Raw genomic sequence first — 22,967 nt, forward strand, 5'->3', positions numbered from 1 at the left:
AAAAATATATCAAATCCCTTTTTAGTTCTCAAGTATTGAACCTCAACTTCAATAAATTACTGTAATAATAGCTGGAAATCATTTTCTGGCATGTTTGATTAATTTATGCATAGGAACATCTTTCAACAATGGTAGAAAATGTTCGCATCTACTAAATGTGGCATTAAAATAAAAAACACCAAGGATGACAACCAACTATATGATTTTTAAGGCAATATTTTAAAATGCTGTGGAGTTGGTTTTATTTCTAATAAACCTGCTTTACATTTCAGAATTCCAACTTTGGTCCACACATGAAAGAAAAAGATCTAGTGAGAAAGAGGAGGGAGGCAGTGAAGGAGGCAGGGAGTGTTATATGGAGAAGGAGGGAAGAGGGAAGGATTGTGTGAGGAGAGCTTTTAGTAGACACACTCCTTCATGCAGCCACTCTCCCAATGCCACTGACGTTCACCACTGCAATATTTGCTGTCTGCCAGGTGAGTGAACTTTTACCCTATAATCCTTTTTTTCATTTTTTCTTAAATTTTTTTCCTTCTTTTTTTTCATTTGCTAATGATAATTATCCTTTTTATTTTCATTTTTTGAGCTGATTTGGTTTAAAATAGGTTGTGATTATTTGTGTTTTCTTACAAGTGCATCAGAGTGCAAGTGTAACAGGTGTTCGAAAGGATAAAAATGAATGCATAAACTATTATTTATATTAGATGTATTTTAACACTTAATACAGATGTAGAGGCAAAGAGCTCCAGATTTTAAGTTACCTTAATAAACATTTAATAATAGTAGGCTGTCTTTTAAACTGCATCCTGGCTCTTGCAGAGCTCAGTGTGGGTTACTGAGATTATCTCTACAGACTCTGTTTACTTGTTGGATGTGTTTATATATTTATTTATTTTGTCATTTTATCATAAAAGTAAACACACATATTTTTGGTACTTTAGCCACTGTGCTGTCCCCTAGCCTGCTGTGAGTTAGTATTTTAAGACGCTTTCTCTTCCACTGTGTTTGGATGAAACACTTGTTCCCCACCAGTTAAAGCTTGCCTTATAGGTCTGTGGGTTATGTTTGCCTTGAGGGATGTTTATCCATAAGAAATGCCTGACAAAACTGCACTGCTGTGTCTCTAATTATATGCCAACGTTTGGCATGAACAAAAAAACTATTCATTTGATATGTTTTGGTTTTCACTGCATCACACTGAGAGTGATACTGTAGCACCAACAAACACGGGCATACAAAATAAATCAAGTCATATCTCGCTGACTGTTAGTAGATAAGTTACCCCAGCACGGGCAACTGTCTCAGAGCTTATCTCATATCTTGATAAAAAATGGCTACAAGACTAAACAAATTTTGTCCAGAGGATGTCAGCGTTGGTCTGTTTTATATCAAGGTCATCTTAGCTGCAATTGACTCGCTGTTTGACTTGTACTGAGATGAACTGAAGCAGATGAAATCCACATCAAACTGATCATTTACTTGACGAGCCAATCAAATACCTGAACCTATATAGTTTCATAACACGAAACAAAAGCGCAGCAAACTGAGCCATACGACCACCTTTTGTGTCTGCAGGGTTCTTCCTCTCACTCAACGATGACCCGCATCCTCTGCTTGCAACTCTGCCTCCTGCTGCTGCTTCTCCTCTGCCGTGCGCAGGCGGAGCCTCGACTCACCATGACGTCCCAGCGCAGAGCTTCTCGTGCGCCTGCAGCCAAAGTGCGTCTGGCGGGCAACTTTGCGCGAGAAGCGCATGAAGGGCGCGTGGAGGTGTTGCACAACAGCACCTGGGGAACAGTCTGCGATGATGAAGTGGACATAAAACTGGCTGACGTAGTGTGCCGAGAGCTGGGCTACAGGGGAGCTGTAACGTGGGCCCACAGTGCAAAGTATGGAGAAGGAACTGGTGAGAGCACTCAGGAACCTTGCTGAATGGAGACAAATGTGTTCAGTTCGGTAACAACCAAAACAATGCTGAATATTTACTTGTGACAGAACAAGCCTTGACGTGCTGAATAACTTTCCAAAAAGCTATTTATCATTATGCTAATTAACTATATTAATTACACTTGGGCTTTTTCAGGCTTGTCATGAGAATCACTGTAAGATCAACAGTGAGCAGAGGCAGGCAGCCTTATTAGCCAGTTTATCTCAGCCTGCCACCTCCAAATCTTCTATGCTGCAGAACAGCCCACAACTCACATTCATGGCTTCATGAAAAGACCAGTAATTATGAAATCTAAAATTAACTGGCATCATAAAGTGACAAAGATAACTTGTGGGATTGGAGCCTACATTTCATTAAGGTCTACTTGCAGGCCAGCAGAGCAAATATATGGGCAGAAAAGGGGCATTTGTATGAGAATAATGACAGCATTTGCCTGCCAGAGTTGTGCAACACTTGCTGTGGTTTATGGACATTCTTTACTGCTGCTTTTAAATCCAAATTAAAGAGAAGGTTGAATGGATTCAGGAACAGGATCTACAGCACCCTGCTGCCTTGTAAAATACTGTGTATCTACTGCTAAACACGCTGCTAAGGTGCAACCTTAAATCAGCCTCCCAATAAAAGTCAAGTGCTAGATGTTTAGGAACTGATTCTGGCTGTTGTGTAGATGCTCTTTCTCGTTTGTTTATTGTACAGGCAATTGAAATCCCACCGAATGAAGTTATGAATTTTTTTTTTTTCACAAGGTCCCATATGGATGGATAATGTACGCTGTGGTGGCTCTGAGAGGTCCCTGAAGGACTGCAAACACAACGGTTGGGGGGTGAATGACTGTAAACACTCAGAAGATTTAGGGGTGGTGTGCATGCATGAGCGAAGGTTGGATCAACCAACCAGCAGACGCAACACGACTCCTGCCAGGTCTTACAGCAGAACTGCGCCTCAGTGGGGAGGCTATGTGGCATCGCAGAGGCATCCAGGATATGAATATTATGGAAACGGGCATTCGTATGAGGTTCCTTCTTTTCCAAGACACCCCCACTATCAGGTACAACAGTTTCCATCTTTTAGATTCCTGCTACTGTCTGAAAGATATGTAATCATATGTGTTATTTATCTTTTCTGAAAGGGGCACAGTAAGGTACGCATCGAGGAGGTACGTCTTCGTCCCATCCTCATGGCGACCAAGAAGAAGAGCCTCATCACAGAGGGTGCAGTGGAAGTGAAGCATGCTAGTAGATGGAGGCAAGTTTGTGATTTGGGTTGGAGTCTCAACAGCAGCCGGGTTGTGTGTGGGATGCTTGGCTTTCCAGAGGCTACTCAGTACAACGTCAACACATACAAGTGAGTATGACTTTTTCTCAACTGCTGAACTGAAAGCAACACTATTCACCTTTATGAACCCAGCTCAGTGTTATGGATCGTGGTTCAAAAGTCCAACATGCTGTGCAATACATCCTATTATGAAATGAATAAAAACACATCTTGAAGAAAGAAAACGCATCAGCAACATCTCGCTTATAGAGCCACTTTGAGAAAAAGGCTTATACTGGGCTTATCTTTCTTCCCCAGCCAATTCACCTCTATGTCCCCTTTTACACTATCCTTTTCTCAGCTTTGGAATGATGATAAAGAGATCTCTGTCCCTTCTCCATTGCCCTTTCTCTGCACCTCGCTCATGGCAAATCACCTCTGCACACCTCATTGCCTTTTGTTCACTCTTCTCTCCTCTCTTTCTGATGCTATCTTCAGCTTGCTGCTCTCAGACAAAGAGCGGTGCTTAAACCTTTAGATACCTACGTTGAGGTGTAATATTACTGCTGATTGTGGTTTAACTGTCTCATCTATACCCCACTGAGACTTGCTGTTGCTGTAGGAGAACAAAATAATGATTTGAGAGAAGTTGTGGACTCGTCTTACTGGCAAACCAACATCCTCAAGTGCAAAACCGCCACATATTTATTTATTTTTGTCGATTATCTGACATGCTGCAAGTCCGAATCTGTCTTTATGATTAATGTAATTTTAAAATAAATAATACAGGGGATCCCAGCTCCGGTCTTTGAGGGCCACAATTCTACAGGTTTTCATGTATCTTGGTTCCAACACACCCAACTCCAACTAATCACTCATTGCGCAGAACTTCATTGGCTGTTGGATCCATTTAATGAAAGCCAAGTATGTTGGTACAGGGATACATTGGATACCTGCAGGACAGCAGCCCCCGAGGACCGACTTTGGGCACCACTGATATGATATATGTAATAATACTTCAAGTTTTAAGACACAAGCTAAAGAAAAAATAGATACAAAAAAATTTCTTCTTCTTCTTATTATTATAGCTTGAAGAAACAACTCTGTTATTGTTATTATTCTTTAAAGCACCCCTTTCTGGAAAGAGCACTTTTCTCTGATTGGCTAGTGTTCTGTCACATGGTTCATATTTCCTTTTGCTCTGCCGTTCTGCCACTTTGAAGCCATACCATACTTGTAGTAAATAAATGTCTGAGAAATAGTTAAAAGATAAAAATTACAAAACAAAATAAATAAGGGCCATGAGAAATGAGTCTAAATGTACCGTACTTCCTTAAATGTTTTTCTTTTTTATTAATTATTATAAGCAATTTTTCCATGTGGAACAACATTTTGGTTCATATTGCCCAAAAGGGAACATTTTTTAAATTGTGTTTCAAAGAGGAAAAAGCTGAAAACACCTCTATTTAGTTTTTGTGTATACATCTGGTATTTTCTGAGCTGATGATGCCATAGCCCCAACTCTCACTCTCAAACCCCACAAACAGATACAGCAATGCCAGATTACATTGTTGTGTTTATGCTGCAGAAGCTACTGAGAATAAAATGGCTTTTAGAGCTAAATCTGTAAAGAGCCTAAAATCCACACAAATGTCTCCTTTTTTGTCCAACTTTCCCCCATCGTCGTCGTGGTATCATCGTAATGATACCAGTACAGCATTTTCAGTCCTTTATGTGTGGACACACACTTCCCGTAATGATTCTGTCATTGTGGGATACTAAAAATGAAATAGGCTTTGTCTCTGTGTGCATGTAGCTTAGAACAGTGTTTAGAGCACACAGTATTCATAACTATTGTTCTTTAAGCTTACATTAATTAATTTTATGTTTTTCAAATGATTACTTTAAAAAATTAAGTGGTTCAAAGCAAAACGTGTTCATTTTAACATGTATGACATGTGCTTAATGTAGTGTCTTTAGATGTTTCCTTCAGCTTCTTTGACACAGATGGACATTTCTTCCCTGCTTGCTGAAAAAAAGCAGTGGTTTTGAGGAAGGTTCTGCTGTAAAACCACAAAAGGACCACACATTAGCAGGAAATTACTCCACTGTTGTTATAGGAATGAGCAGTGTCTGACCATCAGTGGAAGGGGAACCCAGTTGGATCTTGTTCCTAGAGTTGTTAGCCATAGGTGATTCACAGTTTAGGTATTCCCACCCTTTATTGGCTGGGGTTATTCTGACACGACTGGTGACAGACCACAACATCTGCTCTGTACTGTAGATGCTACAATCCTCAGCCTCCCAAAAATACTGCAACTGTTGAAGAGGAGACACTCAAATAGTTGACTTTTCTGACTTTTTGTTTTATTTAAAAAAACTGGACAGCAATCAGTTGCTGAAAGTACGCTGCATTACATGTAAAATAGGGTATTTGTGTTGAAGTGTGTTATTGGAAACACTGAAGGCTCAACAAGGTCCAGCTGTTGGAGTGGGGAGTTACGTCCCATCAAATGTTCAGTCATAAAAGGCCCTCAGAATAAGCTGCTGTTGAACAGCACAGCCTGACTCTGTTTGTGGCCTGAACGGGGTCATTTATTATTTCAGCTTCCCTGTGTTGCAGGTGTGATGCTTTTTATGCATTTGCTCAGTTTTCTTCTGCAGTAAGGATTTGACAGCACGGATACAGAGAACTGAGGGTAACACGTACACAGTTTAGTAGAGGGAGTGGATTTGTATGGCTGCAATGTGTTAACAGTGATTTGGCTGCCTACCAAGAAGACTGATAAAAAAGAGCAGGGTTGCTGTAGCTTGAAGGACTTGGCATGAAACCTGCAGGGAATCTGTCCACTGTCCGTTTAAGATGTAGATTTAAAATCTTTCTCTAAGGTCAACTAAAGAAGCCTAAATAGAAGTACTTCTTTACTTTTTTAATCTTTGACCAAACAAACAAACAAACAAACAAACAAACAAACAAACAAAAAGAGTGATTATACGGTTTATTTAAAAACATGGAAATGAGAAAAGTAAGGCAAATGGATGCCAGTAAGTTGAATTCTTTTTATTGTGTGTGTGTGTGTGTAAATTATATGTCTCTAGTTTAGAAGTGGTCATGATTTGTTACATTTTAGTCAACTTGTCCCGGGTGTGACCTGGTGTTTTTGCTGAGGTTGAAGCCACCGTGATGCATTTGCTTTCAAGTCTATATCTGTTTTCATTCTGCATAAATGTGCATTTGTTCATGCTAATATGCATTTCTTACTTCAGGCTGGTTACAACAATACAAAAGCCTTACTTTTTTAGTTATTTATGTTAAAGTATTCTCTAAAAAAAAAAAAAAAAAGAGAAGTAAAAACCACATAAAACACAAAAATCAGGAAGACTTACAAGGAAACTCTTTTACTGTTGGTGTAACATCTTCCTAAAGTTGTCAGAAAATGTAGGATTGAATGACCCCCCCCCCCCCCACACACACACACACACACACACACACACCTTCTTTTTACTCCTTCCCCATGTATCTCAGTCCATTCTTAGAAATCCTGAACCCTGCCATCTCTCTCAGCTCCATGTGTCTCTTGGATAAAACTCTAAAGATGCTGTAATTACAAGTTGGTCAGGACCAAAGCTTTCCAGGGTTTTTGCTGAGGGTGAAAAAAACACTCCCAATTATAGATGTGTGTGTGAGACAGAGAGAGTAAAACAGAGCTGGCAAATACAGAGGAGAGTAGGAACAGAAAAAGGTGATGGAGGAAAAAAAAAAAAAAGAGTACAGCGGCCAGACGTGCCAGATTTTTGCTTGCTTGTGTGAAATATGGCCAATTACAGCAGCAGTTTGCAGCAACAGCCGCTGCGTCAGCGGCTGTTGCTCTTCCTCTGTCACTATGATTTAGGGACTTAACTGGTATTTTGTTTAATTATCTTTCATCTTAAATTTTCTTATGATGAGCGTATCATTTTCAGACCTTTCGGTGACACTTTGTGTAACCAAATGTGGTTTATCTGTCTGTTGTCTGTGTGATCTTCCTTAAATGACCTCTCTAATTTATTTCCCCATCTTTTAATTTCTATATGCATGCCAGTGGTTATCTTTTTGGCTTGCATCAGACTGTGGAAGCTGGGTCTTCCAAGCTTATTTGAAGCATGGTGATTTTTATCTTTTCACTTAGGCCTTCGTGGAGATTTTCAGCCATTGTGTCACTAGCAAGTTCCTTTTCATGGACGCTCTGAGGAATCTGAAAATGTTATCTTTTAAAAATATTTCCTTCTGTATGAGGAAAAATATGCTTCATCTCGGCCTTCTTTTTCATTTTATTTATAGCCAAGAGTTGAGATCACTATTAAGTGAAATTAACTGTCTGCTACAAGTATCATTTAAATATATCCGACCACAGAAAAATGCACAAGTAATTTTAAAAGTAATTTTAAGAGATGAATGATTTTACTTAAAGCATCTATCCATATTTGTCTTTAGAAATTACTTAAAAGTTGTTGTTTTATAGTTAAAATGAACAACATTTTACTAAATCAAACTATTTTTAATACAAAAATTAACTTTTAAATGACGAATTTGCTTTTAAAACTTACATCAAGGACTCAGAGTAGAGCTGAGATAGTAAGCCTTAAGGATGAGGTAACCTAAATGGTGGTGTAAGTCTTGTCTCATAATAGTCTGGTGGGAGCCCATTATCATTAGCTTCTGCTCTACTGGGTCACACCAGTTATCTTCATCACATCAAGTGGTGAAGATAACTTTATGGTCGCACAAGGCAGATGATTGCTGAAGATGAAAATCAAACTAATAGTTGGGTTGCCTTTCAACTGCATGAGTTTACAATTTGTTAAGATATATATATATATATATATATATATATATATATATATATATATATATATATATATATATATATATATATATATATATATATATATATATATATATATATATGTATATATATATATATATATATATGTATATAATGTGTGTGTGTATCTGCTATATACAATTTAAATTTCATTGCTTCTCAATGAAGATCAGCATAGCTGTAATTCAGTCAAATGAAAGACCTGCAGGCATTTTTTATAGCCTGAGTAGTAGTCCTGCTGCTTTCTGAAGAGGGAAAATTGGTTTGCTGATTTGCTTGTGGTGAGGTCACAAACAAGTCATAGACATGTTTGCTTCGTGAGAAAATGTGTACATGAATGCGCTTTGCTTTCTATCGTATGCTGCTGCAAAGCCACATGGCAGACACATTTAAGATATTTTTACAAGTGTAAGTCCAGACACGGAGGAGCACAAGTATTTAAATCTATTCAGTGAGTCAGTTACAACTTACAGAAGGTCTCAGCACAACAGCTTTATATAGAGTTCTTGGTGTTTTTCCTTATCAAAAATTACCTTTAATATAGTTCTGAAAAGTACCATCTGAGGTCTTTTTAGCTGCTGAAATTATATGGGCAGATGTTCAGAATTTAACTCCTGCATTTAGCTACTCCTAGCTGAGTTTGTGCTCTAAATGGGCCAGAAAAATAGCCCACTTAAAAAGTCTTTTTCAAAAATAATATCCGTCAGTTTGCTAAATGATTGCCTAAATAATGTATACTGGCTTTTAAAAAATGCTGAAAAATGCTGATGAGTGTTTTTTTTTTTAGCTTTAGAGCAATAAGGTACTCATTGCTAAGTGACTAGTTGCACCATCAGGAAACAAGTCATTATATGATTGTGGAAAGGGTACATTCAGCAGTCCGTGACTTCACGCAACCAACAACATAGCATTACGTTGCTGACAATGAGTCCCTTGATTTTAGCATCCTCAGTTTATTTTTTAAGGTTTGTGCTTTAGCTTTAAAGGCATGTCAGAAATATAAATATTGACCTGCCTTTGCTTTTACACAAATATACATAAGATGTGTTTGTTTCTGTAAAAGGGAATGTCACTGATCTCAGCATTTTGTTATGTTTTAGAGAACATTTCTTCTATGTGTTTAAGCTTTTCACATCTGTGATGTCAATAAAAATAACCTTGGAAAAACAAGGTTCTGTTTTAAAAAGTGTTTGATGAAATCCAGGTGTATGTGCACGTGCTATAGTCCAACAAACAAGCCTTTTGTTTCCGCCCTGTAAGAAGTATGAAACAGTTTTAATCTTCAAAATGATACAACAGAATTATCCTGATTCATGAATAGTAATTGTTTTTTTTGCATTGCTACATATAAGGCTTGACAGCTGGGTAGACTGCTATAAAGCACTGAATGGTTTAGGCAAAAAATATGTTCAGGATCTTCTGGTTTGCTATGAACCAACAAGATCCCTCAGGTCATCAGGAACAGGTCTACTTTCAGCCTCCAGAGTCAGAAGCAAACATTGAGAGGTAGCCTTCAGGTTTAAATACCCTTCACATGCAGAACAAAGTCCCAGAAAACTGCAGGTTTGCTGAAACTCTCAGCTGTTTTAAATAAAAGTTACAACTTTTTTTTATTTGCCTCCTTTTATTAAAATAACTGTTAATTAAGCATTTTTTTCTCTCTTTTCAAAATCAAATTTTTTGCTTTTTCTGTAATGCTGACGTTTCGGTCAGTAGTGACATTTTGGGCCACAGTACTTCCTCAGACTATACTCTGTAGTTTTGTGCTTGGTAAATAAAAGACATTGGGAGCTATTTCTAGTGTGCAGACCTACATTTTTTCATTGTTGGTAATGGGACATGCCTTTTGGTCTAAGGATGTACCGTCTGTGTGGCATGTCCCACTTTGCATGTGTGCCAAAGGAACAGAAGGTTGTCCCTTCCAAGTCCGTCAGCCTACTCAGTGCATAAATCTGTGTTTGGTTTCAATGCAGTGCAAGTGTTCTTGTTTGTATATCGTGCTTGGTTGAAGCCTCTGTTCCCAAAAATGTTCTTTTTCTCTGATGTTGCATGTTATGATTTTTTTCTTTTTTCTTCTGTGGACTACATGTGGTTTTGGAGGTTCAAAATAACCTATGTTGTCTTTTTGTTGATACTTGCATAGCTTTTACATCCTGGAGTCGCATGCATATCTTTGTTATTTAAAGGTTTGGCATGAACTGAATATGTGTTTGACATATTTCTGTAATGAGGTTTCATCCTGGTGCAGTTCCCACATTATTCCCAAAACGCACGTAATTGTTTTGTTGAATGCCAGTATTTTTGACTAATGGTTAAAGAAACTGCACTTCCAATTCTTTTAATAGACATACTGTTTTTCACATGTATCCCCATAAGCTTCTAAAAGTGTGTTATTTACTGTCATTATGCAAAGTTGTGTTTGTTTTTCTTCTCAGAATTGCAAATATAATATCAGAAATGAATGTGAAACCAGAATAGATGCTGACCTGGCACATATTGAACAATGAATAAACACCTGTGTGTCTGGCTACTCTGAGCACACTGAGCCTTTCAGCAGAAAAAAACTGAACGTTAAAAAGATAGAGTGAAAAAATGTACTGCAGAAATGTACAGAAAGAGAAAAATCAAATCATGAATCGACTGAACACAACCTAATTCACTCTTACTAGACTAGTTGTTGCTATCTGTAGCTGTTACCCTACCTTCTAAAGGTGTATATTTTTGCTGCCAATTGCTTCACACCAAATTTCTCTATGATCATTTTACATAATGACAATTCCAACGTGGCGTCACTAACTACAAGGTAAAAAATTGTGAGTCCAGTGATTAAAATAATCTTGTAAACCAACACTTTGCTAACATCAGGACAAAGACAGCAAATGTAGAAAATGAGACAATATACCATTTTTTAAAAAATTATTAGCTCACCATCAAATTGTTGTCAGAAACAAATCTAAAATATCTGGCTTTTAACTCCAGAGAGCAGGACCACTAGGTCTTCTCTGTCTTTTTTTTTAATTTATTTATTTTTTTTAAACTATTTTATTGTCTTTCAACTCTTTTTATTTTTGTGCTATTAATGTTGATTTATTTTATTTTACCTCTACAGCACTTTGGGTTACCTTGTGATATGTGAAAGTGCTCTACAAATAACGTTTTGATTGATTGATTGAAACAATTTGGGACAGAGCCTCTTTACATATGTGTAGCATCCCAGTTTCTCTGAACAACAGTCAGTACACACCTTGGACCTGAAAAGACCAGTTGCTGGATATTTAGGTGGTTTACTGATTTATCTGCACAGTAACTTTTAATATAATCTTGCTTATGATTATTTTAATATAATTTATTATTTTATTGTGATTTGCTATTTGTGTTGTCTTTTATGCTTTTTTTTTTTTTACACCATCTGTAATGCTTTTAATGTTTTATGTAAAACATTTTGAATTGTCTTCTACATGAAAGGTGCGATCCAAATAAACTCGCCTTATTCTTGTCACATAAAAGAATTTAGCTGTTCGGCAATACTAGGCTTTCTTTCATGGCACACCATATGTTGTCTGAGCCATACTGATGTAATAGACCTTATGCATTGTCATGGCTGTTTTTAATGCAGGATATAAAGATCACGTGTACTCTGTGATTATTCTCTGCCATATCCCCTGCACACAGGGATTTCCTCAGACACTCTGAATGGTTTGTTGATAATATGTACTGCAGATTATGGACTATTTAAAGTCTTCTACTTTCTTTTCAAGCCCGTTTTATCCTGTTCTAGGCTTTTAGAGATGCATTGTTGTCATTAAATTCAAGATTATCTCATGTTTTTCATGAAATAGAAACGTAGTGTGTTTTTTTTTGTTTTGTAAGCTCTTTTGTCAGTATAAGCTATGGGTTTGTAAACCACTGCATACAGTTATCATTTTCATTTTACACAGCATCCTGCTGTAGACAGTACAGAATCTATGATCTCATGTGTGTTTCTTTGCTCCTTTACAGGAAAATATGGGATACCAAGGCTGCTGATCCCTCAACAAGGTAATAAAAAGACCATTATATGGCCACCATGATGGAAATAACTTCAAGACCCGATAACTTCAACAAGATTTAAAGGCTTTTTGCTTTGTTAGCAGAATGTTCATTTGTGTTTTATTAAACCAATCTTTAACACGACTGATTAAACAGATTAGACTAATTAGTTTCTGAGTAACCGACGCTTAATCTGATTGTGTGTGTGTGTGTGTGTGTGTGTGTGTGTGTGTGTGTGTGTGTGTGTGTGTGTGTGTGTTTTTCTTCTAAAATTTAACAAAGGTTGCTGGCAGTTGCTGCTGAGAATTCAAAGCAAATTAAGACCCACTTGAAAATATATCACTAATGCTTACCTTCTCATCATTTCAGAATAAGTGTCATGACAAAAAAGAAGGGCTTCTGGGTAGAGAAAGTTCATTGTCGTGGAACTGAGAACAGCTTGTCAGAGTGCCACGCTCAGCTGTCAATCCCCCGAAGTCCCAGTCCTTGTAAGAATGGAAGACACGCAGTGGTCAAGTGTGTCCCTGGTCCTCAGTTCGCTCGCATCTCATCAGGAAGACCCCAGGCTCCTTATCCAGTTGTGGTAGGATTTATAAAATCGTGTCAACAAAAACATAATCCTTCCGTAAAAATTAAGTTATCTAATTTTTGCATCTTTTCTAAAGCCTGTGCGTCTTAAAGCTGGCCCCAGGCTGGGGGAGGGTCGTGTGGAAGTGCTCAGAGATGGAAAATGGGGAACCATTGTAGATCACTTGTGGGACAGAACGGCTTCCAGTGTGGTGTGCAGAGAGCTGGGCTTCGGTACTGCACAGGATGCCCTGCATGGGGCCTTCATGGGCCAAGGTAAGAGAGAAAACTGCCTCAAACTAAGGCTTTCATGCAACTTTGGAAATTGTGTAAAACTCTATATTTAATCTAGTTGTTTTGAATCTACAATTTGGTTGTCTGAATGTGTTTATCATGCGTCATGGTATTCCAGAGAAGACAGAAAGACTTGCTTATCTTTTGCTTATCGTAGACGCCGCACCCGTCTGCCCTGACTGATTAGATAATGTGCGGGCCTGTGTGTTTGTCTTTCTGTCTGTGTATGTTACCTTGTGAGCTGCAAATGTGTTGATTGCAGAATCTCCAGCTGTGATTATGTGAACACTGCTAGTGCTACCAGCTGCCCAAACACACATGTGCACAGACACTCAAAGTGAAAAGGATTTGGCAAGCAAAGACAGAGACATAATCTTGCTAGATCAAGTGAGCTTTTCATTGACTCACCTAGTACTTCATTTTTCCCCATCCTTCAATTTCAAATGTCCAGATTTGGTGTCACACACAGTTTCAGTCAGTATCCAGCTGTGCTAGTGGTCTCCCCACCCTCGTGAGATATATGAGAGAACGGCTTCCCCATGCCTCAGGCTAGGGTGTAGTCTAAAAAATGCTGATGAAGAAATATGGGATTATATTTTGCTGGTTCAGCTGTTCAAATATTCATCGCAAGCAAATTTGTATTTGAATTGGATTAGTTAATAACTTTTACTTTTGAACTTCTGAAATTGGGATTTCTGAAGAAGATATTCATTCTGCAACTTTTCTCTCTGATGAGTGTACCAGAAGGTCGGCTTAAGAGGATTTTTCCTAGGGGTCCGTTTCACCAGTCCTCACACCCCTTTTCATCTGGCTTTGATCACCATTTGGTTTTTGAGTGTCATTCATCAAGAAGATCTAAAAAGATTTCTGTTGGTCCCTTATAACAAGTTTTCAGTGATCTAGCCGCTAAGCTACATCTGCGTATTTGCTACGGCCCAACCAGCATGTGCATGTTCAGTGGCACTGTGTCATAAAATCAGCCTCAGACTTTTCACATTAGGATGTGGCTCTGCAGCTGTAATTTGCTTTGACATATGGTAGTTTTACTCTCTTTACAACTTCTCTCCTTTCATGTCATATTTCTTCTTCTCTGCTCATTTAAATGTGAGTTGCTGTGCCATGTTTTCTCAGTGTGTCCGTCATGTAGCTTTATCATATATATTGCAAATATTTGCCCAGTCATGGATGTAATATAAATGTGCTTGGCCTATGTGCATGAGAAAAAAATCTAATCATATGCTTTATGGATTTGTCTGTATTTATCTTTTAAAAAAAAGGGGAATATTGGTCATATGAATGATGTATTAGAAAACTGTACTAGAAACTAACACCAATGTTTATTGTACCGATGATGAAGCTGCAGCATTAGTTTATAAATCAGCCTCATCAGCGTTTTTACTATGACTTAATGACTGATTTTTAGACAGTCTGTCACGAGCAGCTGTAATGCTTTCCCATTAAAACCAATAGCCACCTGAAGGAAGCAGAATGGTGATGCGGGTAAATCTGACACATCACAGCTGTCTGCTGTGTTCATCTTGAAAAAAAACACAAGAAATCAGATTGCAACACAATAGACCACATTCTTCCACACATTAGAGTGTTCAGTTTTCTGAGATTAGCTTCATTAGCTCAAAGCAATGAGACTAGACATGTGACGGACTTGAAGTTTGTTGAAATAATCATAGCATTCTTCTTTATATTGGTCGATTTTGTACTTATACTTTGTACATGTGTTCTCACACTGTATATTATGAGGGCCAAAATAAACCAACACAACACAAACTGCCATGAACTCAAATGAAACTGTAAACTCAACCATGCAAATATGTTCACTTTTCTTCCAGACACAAACACACAGCTCAGTACTATTTTACTCCTTGCTTGGGCTTCAAAGAGCATTCAGAGCTTCCTGTCTGTAACATGCAGCCTATTTTATATACAGTATTTCTGTGACATGTAATTTTTTACATGCTTGAAGACCTAAGTGCTTTTGGAAAAGGCCTAATTAAATTATTTGATAGAAAGAATATAGTGTTTAGTATTGTGTTGCATTATGTTGTGTAAAATGTTTAGTTTGTGCATGCCATACGCTTGCTGTTCTGTAAAAAATACACAAACATTCCTGATAATTTCAGTCACTTAATTGAGTTGTTAATTTGTTAAACTGAAATTTCACAGGAAAAAATAAATTATTTCTGATCATAAAACACAATGATGTGATAAGTGTTGTCAGTGATTGGTTTGCTGCAGAGGATTGTAGATGGACATTATGGCTTTGAATAAAGCCTGAGTTCAAGTTCATCACATCTGATGAACTTGAACTTTTCTGTATGATATAAGTACACTCCACTAGTATAAGAAGTATCATATTAAACTGGTTTATTTTGAATGCACTCAGGCAGACAGGTTTATCCAAACTTTATTAATAAGGACATTGCACTAAGATACAGATCGGATGATGTCTAAAGAAATGTATTCACTGTTGAAGTTCTTTGTTTAATCATATAGAAAATTTATATAAGAGAGAGTGAAAGTGAAGTCCTTTTAGAGTCCACCTGCCAACTCACATTATCATTCCATTTATCATCACCACCACCGAGTTAAATTACAGAGGATATGTTTCTATTTCCTTTTTAACCAACACTGTTATTTTACTGTATAATTTTGCACATGAGTACATACACAGAGGGTACTATGTATACATACAGTGAAAAGACCCTTACACTTGTGTGTATTTGTGTGCATGTAAAGCACGTGTGGTCGGTTTTCTGGCATTTATTCTGAGGCAAGGTTTAAATAGAGCCTGTCACCGCTCATGTTGAAGACCTGTTTTGTGAGTTTTCCCTGATAAGTTAAATAGTGGGAGATTGTATCTATTTTGCGGCCTTCACACTGCAGATAGAGGTGGAAGTGGTGAAAAGTTGACTTTTTCATACATATAAAACCCACGCATGATGACCAGGATGGAAGCAGGCCTACAATCGACTAAAACCAACACAGAGGGAGATTGGGTTACGCAGCAATCTGGCCGCCCAAGTATTTTTCATTACACCCTTTTTTCTTGGTTTGCCTCCCTCCCATAGTTTTTGTGTTTTTGACCGTGTTTATTTCAACGCTGCCTCATTTCCAAGTTTGCTGTTTGCAGTTTTTGCTTTAAGAAAACACTGAAACCATAGTTTGTTCTGTGTTTTTATGTACTACCATCATTATGCCATGAGCTGTTTGTTCTTGCAAAATCTTGAGCTTTTTCCATCTTCTTCTGTGTTGTTTAGCGATTATCTGGGTTTAAAAGACAAACGTACGCCAGGAAGCCTTTCATTTTTGCTGACATAGATATGGCTTGTTTGCTCACTCAGGGTGGCAGACTAACACATTGTTGTTGTTGTGCTCGAAGCAACAGAATAGTGGTAATGAGGTGTGACAGATGCCCTAAGTGAATATTTTTGCTGCAGCTTTTAAGCTTGCGAGTGCATTTTGTCATGACAGATAGCAGCTTTTCATTATCGGTATGATGCTAAAATAGAGAATGCTCGTTCCCTTGAAATAAATACAGATCCTCATTTCTATCTATGAGCGCTCCTTTGCATGATAAAATCTTTTAATTCTATTCTGGCAACACTGGGTGGCCCCAGGCAGTTAAAGAAATGCTGCCCCTTTATGTATATCTGCGCTTTTGTGGTTTCTCTATCTCCCTGCTTTAGTGTTGTTATCAGTCTAACACACGCTCTCCCTCTTTAGGTACAGGACCTATTCATATGAACAATGTAAGGTGCACAGGATCAGAGCGCTCCATTCTAGACTGCCAGTTTCAGGAAGTCCAACCTTGGACATTTAAACACAGCCAAGATGCCTCGGTGCGATGCAATGTTCCTAAGACTGGCACAGAGAAGACGGTACAAAACTATAGAATCCTTTGTACAAACCTTATTACTGCTCCCTAGTAGCAAATAGCCCATTTAATCCCTTTAATCTGGTGGATTTTCAGGTACGGCTTGCTGGTGGAAGAGTCCCATCAGAAGGCCGTGTGGAGGTTTTGATGGAGGTTGGAGGTCGTAAGCGCTGGGGTTCTGTCTGTAGTGAAAACTGGAGCATCAATGAGGCTATGGTGGTGTGCAGACAACTTGGCTTTGGCTTTGCTGCCAGCGCTCATCAGGTAACCCTCAAACCTACGAATTGTGACATGTTATCACAGATTTTTCTCAAAGTTTTTAATAATAAAACAAAGCAGAAATCTCATTCTTAAACTAATTAAAGTAATTTTGAAAATGACGAAGTGGAGTGGTTAGGTATCATTTCTCTGAGAGCTGTCAACATCCGTATCAGCAGTGCGCAAGTTATTAATGAGAAACTGAAATGAACCCTTAGAAACCGATCCATAGTTGCAGCCTCTGTCTTCACTGCAGCGAATAGTGAGTGATGCTTATTGAAAAAAAAAGCTGTCAAGCTTACCATGTCCTTGCTTCACGCTCTTCTTTTCACAGGAGACCTGGTACTGGTCCAGTCACCCAAATGCAAGTGAAGTGATTCTCAGTGGAACTCACTGTGTTGGCACAGAGCTTTCAATCCAACAGTGTCGTCGCAACAACCATGTCCATTGTCCTCGTGGGGGTGGAAATAAAGCTGCTGGGGTCAGCTGTTCAGAAAGTAAGTTCAGCTTCCTGTAATTCCTCTTCTCCTGTTGTAATGCTGACATCTCATATCTGACACTTCTCAGCTGCCCCAGACCTTGTTCTTGATGCCCAACTGGTCCAAGAGACAGCATACCTGGAGGACCGTCCCCTCCACCTGCTGACTTGTGCCCATGAGGAGAACTGTCTGTCATCATCGGCTGCCAGGATGAACTGGCCGTATGGCCACCGACGTCTGCTGCGCTTCTCCTCCCGCATCATGAACCTGGGTCGGTCCGATTTCAGACCTAAAGCATCAAAAGAAAGCTGGACTTGGCACCAATGTCACAGGTAGGACGTCACTGCAGAGAAGCAAAAGGAATTTATAGATAGCTTAGATGTGTCATTTGCTGTAATGGAAAGAGCTCTTATATGAGAACATTTCTTTCCATATGGTTAAGTTTTCAGCAGGTTGGTTGGTTTGTCAGTCTGTTGGCAACAAACTAAAAAAGTTATGGAGAGATTTTGATGAAATTTTCAGGAAATGTCTAAAATAGAATAAAGATTTAGTGATTACATTCTGGGGGGATCTGGGTCACTGTCAGGATCCAAGATTTTTTTTTAAAGATTCTTTACTATTGGGCGATGGGGATAATTTTGCTATTATAGCTTCTAACCCAACAAATAATGGAAATAACCATTTGCCAAAAAAACGGTGACAAGATTGCATCATAGTAGATGTTAAACACACTCACAGCTAACCCAGGTTTCTGTCATTAGAGAAAATGTAAATTTCTTCAATATCTTCAAGGCTATTATAACATTTGCTTCATCTTGGTAAAAACATTAGGTTTTTCAGGTTAAGGATTCCAAATAAGATTTGGCATCTATCCTGATGATGGAAACAGGTAGTGATATTAGCTTGAAGTACATATGAGAGCGTTGGTAACCAGGTGGGCTGTTGGGCTTTTTGTTTTCAGGTTTTGTGGCCTCTGCAATTTTTAAGTACTTTTACTTGCTCTTGTAATTGTTCTGAGGGATTTTGGGAGTGTAACAGGCTATGGCTAAGTGCAGGGATCCCCGGCTCTGGTCCTCAAGGCCCACTATCCTGCCAACATTCAACGTTTCCCTACTTCAACACACCTGACTCAAATTAATGACTGAATAGTAGAGATCCATTTCATTTGAATCCTGTGTGTTGTAGCCAGGAAACATTTTATCCCTGCAGGATAGTGGTCATCGAGTTCCATTGTTGGGGATCACTGGCTTAGTGTGTCCTGTATGCAGGTGAGCTTTGGTTTTCAGATGTTGTCAGAAACATGATGATAAGCACATTGTTTCCCCTTAAAATAGCATGTATGTGGAATAATGATATAGCTTAATACATATTTAATTAATTTGAGTTATGTTGAACTGCATTATTTTCAGTTGGTGACATACTAGAAGCTTGATGAGACAGGTTGCATGCAAAATGGACATTATGGACATTAGGGGCTGTTTGTTGCTGTTGGGAACAGCATGGTCATCTAATCTGATTAATTAGCATGTCTGTGGAAACAACAGCTACACCAGTCAAGCCACCATAGGTCGGGTGTCATAGAAAGGACAGGATAGCCTATGCACAGTGAAATTTGCCTCAGATTATTACAGCACACCACCAGGTTTCAAAGCCCTTCATTCAGTTAGAAGAAGTAAACAGCCCAACCAGGCCGCAGCTAAAACAAGCTTCTGTGAGAGGTGTTACGGTAACACCCATGCTCATGTTCAAGCAGTGAGGTCATTAGGAAATGAGCCATAGGGATGCAGTGTTCATTTCAAATAAATGCACACACTCAGCAGACACACACTCTCACCTGGACTTTCCCCTCTGACGTCTCAGGCACTACCACAGCATCGAGGTGTTCACACATTACGACCTGCTGACGCTGAATGGTACAAGGGTTGCAGAGGGACACAAGGCCAGCTTCTGTCTCGAGGACACATACTGCCCTGATGGTAATGTTCAACACTATTCATGAGTCCCAGTAATATACTTGTTTTCATCAGTAACAGGAAATTGATATCAATATTTCTGCAGCAGCTGTTCAGATTTTTACTTTGTGGTCAATGTATTAAATTGTTGCTATTCTTGAACGTTCACTCCCCATTTACTTGTTATGTGATGAATGAAATACAAAAAAGACAGTGCTCATAGAGTGAAGCATAATGCAATCCAGGACTCTAAAGACTGTTGGAAATATTAGTTTGAAGTATTAAAAAAAAGTTTTGATGTCGTAAATGATAAAAGTTTTGGCATGTGTATAAACATGTATTAGGACTCCAGAAACGGTTCTCCTGCTACAACATGGGTGATCAGGGTATCTCTGTGGGCTGCTGGGACACCTACCGCCACGATATCGACTGTCAGTGGGTTGATGTGACAGATGTGCGGCCAGGCGATTACATCTTTCAGGTCAGAAGTAACTTTTTAAAAAAAAAAATATTACTGGTGAAAGCAAGCATGAAGGTATGCCGTTTACCTCACCACTCTGAAGTTGGAACCGGGAATAACCTTATACTCTACAATACAGCAGTCAGAAACTCATTGGGATCTGCTCACCCACCTTGTTTGCCATTGTAGACAAAACCAGTCAGAATTGTGCTTTACGCAAATGCAAACACTGTAGCTTAAAATGTGCCTGAGGAGTGGAAGATGTACATTCATACAGTTTTACAAGTACTAACAAGCAGAGCTGCTATCTTGGATTACGGTTGAGGATGGGGAGGTTTTCCAAATTGTATCTGTCAGGAATATGTCTAGTAGGGGTGATCCAATTGAAATGACCCTTCAGGAACTTAAATACTCGGGCCCTTCAGTTTCAATGAAATACTAACCTCAAATTTTGTTTTGGTATCTTATTTTTCTGCTAGCTAGCAAAGAGAGAAACTTTGCACTTCTGTGTGCGTGTTTTTGTATGTAGTAAAAATGCAAGATATAGCATAATGTGCTGTTAAGTTAGCTCAGTTGCACTTCTTTGGTGGATTTTTTCTGGCAAAACCAGGCTAAAAGTTTGTTGTTTCTTGTTTTTATGTCAAAATAAGCTAATGAACTGTGGCAGATATCTATCATTCAGATGTGAAAGGGTTGTTAAGCTCTACACCTAACCTTCAGTAGAAGAAAAAGGCACATTCTTTCTATGTTTTATTATTTCTTCACAACCAGAGATTTAGTTAAGAGCCAGATGTTCACAGGCTCTTAAGGTGGACTTCCTCATAACTAGATAGTGTTTCTATTTCTATACCAGTTAAACCTGCTGGCCTTTTTCAGCACAGTCATCACCTCAACCACTCATTTTTTTGTCGTGTCCAGTCATTGTGGTACCAGACAAAAACACATCAAAGACTCCACTCCTCTTTATCCTCCATTTTCATGTCAGACCCTTGATCCCACCATGGTATGCGGTATGCTTCAGATCTTAGCATGATGGCAATTACTTTCAACTATCTGTTTGATAATTACTGTCTGAGTGGTCAAACCACAAATGTTTGTAATTAACACCTAAATGCTTTCTATTTAATACCACTTTATTTAATTAACTCATGATGTGTCACACACATTTGTAAAAGCATGTGCTAACTGGATGTGTTTTAAGCGTTTAGAGTGGGTCATAATTATAAAGTCAGACTTTACTGTAGCACACTAAAGAGGTGTAAAGATAGATGACAGAGGAAGGCAAACTGGAGTTTAAATAAATGAGAGCAAGAAATGAGAAACACTAAGAGGTAAAAAGGTTGTCATTTCAGTTCTAAAGAGAAATATAACTATAAAGACAGAGCAAGAAAAAAAGCTGTGCAGTGAAGTGATCATTTATCAGGACTACAGAACTGGGAAAATGCAGTTTTTTTGGTAGGCTTCCCTCTCTGCACCGTGTTCTTTCCTCTATCTAGTAAAGTACAGATGATGTTTGACTTCACTGATTCTTGGCTTTACAGAAGGGCTAGGCAGGCCTGTCCTTGAACCACCCAATGCTAATGAAACACACCAATTTACCCAAATTAGCCACTGCCTCCCTTAAGTCAAACAGCACCTAGTGCCCTTCTTCCATTAAGTGCAGCTAATTTGCCACCAAGGAATTCCTCAAGCCCTGTTTTTTATTTTTATAGCCACTTTCTCACTGAATGATGGGTCCTGCCACAGAGCCAGCTCTCAGAATAAGCCAACAGTGTAGTTTACACAGAAAATTTAAGATACTGTTTTTGTGCATTCAGTGTTTTTTTTTTTTTTTAAATGTTTTTCTCTTTTTTTTTGTGTAGAATGAGTTCTTTCTCCAAGAAGTTGTTTGTAACCTGTACTTAAAGTGGGTGTAGCAGTTTGCAGGGCAGCTATTTAAGAAAATGGCCTCTCAGTATTATCACCATACTAGATTAAGAGAATGGTTATATCAGCAGAGTTACAGAGCCGCTCTGCAAATGACATACTATTGTTACATGTATGGCTACATTCAGGACACGACAGTTTTAACATTCATTTTTTATTTTTGCAGCCCTGTGGTGGTTTCAGAAGCAGAGGATAATTGTCCTCTGCCACTGTTTGAATCTGCGCCGTGTTAAATCTAAATTCTGTCAGCCCTTCCCTGTAAAGTTGCAGAACCCCATTAGCGGCCAGTTGCCATGTTTTGTTGGGGTAAAAAAAAAAAGCCTTTGTTGCATTTCTGTACAAGTTATAAACATTTTTTACAATGGGTTTCCCCTAAAGATCTCCCAGTGTGTGTAATGCCCTGCATAGCATAAAGTAAAAGCAAGTGTTTTACTGCTGTGTGTCACCCAGTTCATATGTCCAGCTGCAGACAACCAAATGAGCATCATTCAAGCATCAGATCTATGAGAAAGTACTGCATGAGCACTCATCTTTACAAATAGGAATGCTGCATGGAAAAGTCATCCAGTCTTCTTTTTATAGATGAAAAGCAAATTGACTATAAAAACAATTCCAGCCACGAGTGCTATTTAATAACGGCCCCTCTCACAATTTCACATGCAACTGCTGTTTATTTAAAGTGGCTTTGCCAGCGAGTGCAGAGAATAGATCTGGTCAACTGGAGATACGATGTCAGTGGAAGGTGACAGAGGTTGGTCAGGATTGTATTATTTTGCAGGTGGAAGTCAACCCCTCGATGGACATGGCTGAGTCCGACTTTATGAACAACGTCATGAGATGTCGGTGCAGATATGATGGCCATAGAGCTTACATGTATGGTTGTCATGCAGGTAAGCACAGAAAATACACCTCATCTTTCTTCAGACTTATGAAATTTCTTCCCGGCTGTGACATTTATGTTTTCCCTCACAGGTGACGCCTACAGTGCAGAAATTGAAGACCTGTTTGAGCATCAGAGGCAAATCACCAACAACTTTGTGTAG

The 22,967-nt window shown here is 38.7% G+C and overlaps 1 protein-coding gene across 1 annotated transcript; it reads left to right on the top strand.

The window, feature by feature from the left end:
* Positions 1–1,596: 1,596 nt before the first annotated feature.
* On the top strand, positions 1,597–22,967 carry loxl4 (lysyl oxidase-like 4; the record flags this gene model as incomplete). Its single annotated transcript, XM_079248630.1, has 14 exons — positions 1,597–1,906; positions 2,695–2,996; positions 3,078–3,292; positions 12,067–12,105; positions 12,466–12,679; positions 12,762–12,939; positions 16,699–16,853; positions 16,946–17,113; positions 17,442–17,604; positions 17,675–17,918; positions 19,447–19,562; positions 19,883–20,019; positions 22,703–22,814; positions 22,897–22,967. 14 exons carry the CDS (start codon positions 1,597–1,599, stop codon positions 22,965–22,967), a joined length of 2,424 nt encoding a protein of 807 aa, XP_079104756.1.

This window comes from Telmatherina bonti (genome assembly GCF_933228915.1).
Source record: "Telmatherina bonti genome assembly, chromosome: 11".
NCBI classification, from domain to species: domain Eukaryota; kingdom Metazoa; phylum Chordata; class Actinopteri; order Atheriniformes; family Telmatherinidae; genus Telmatherina; species Telmatherina bonti.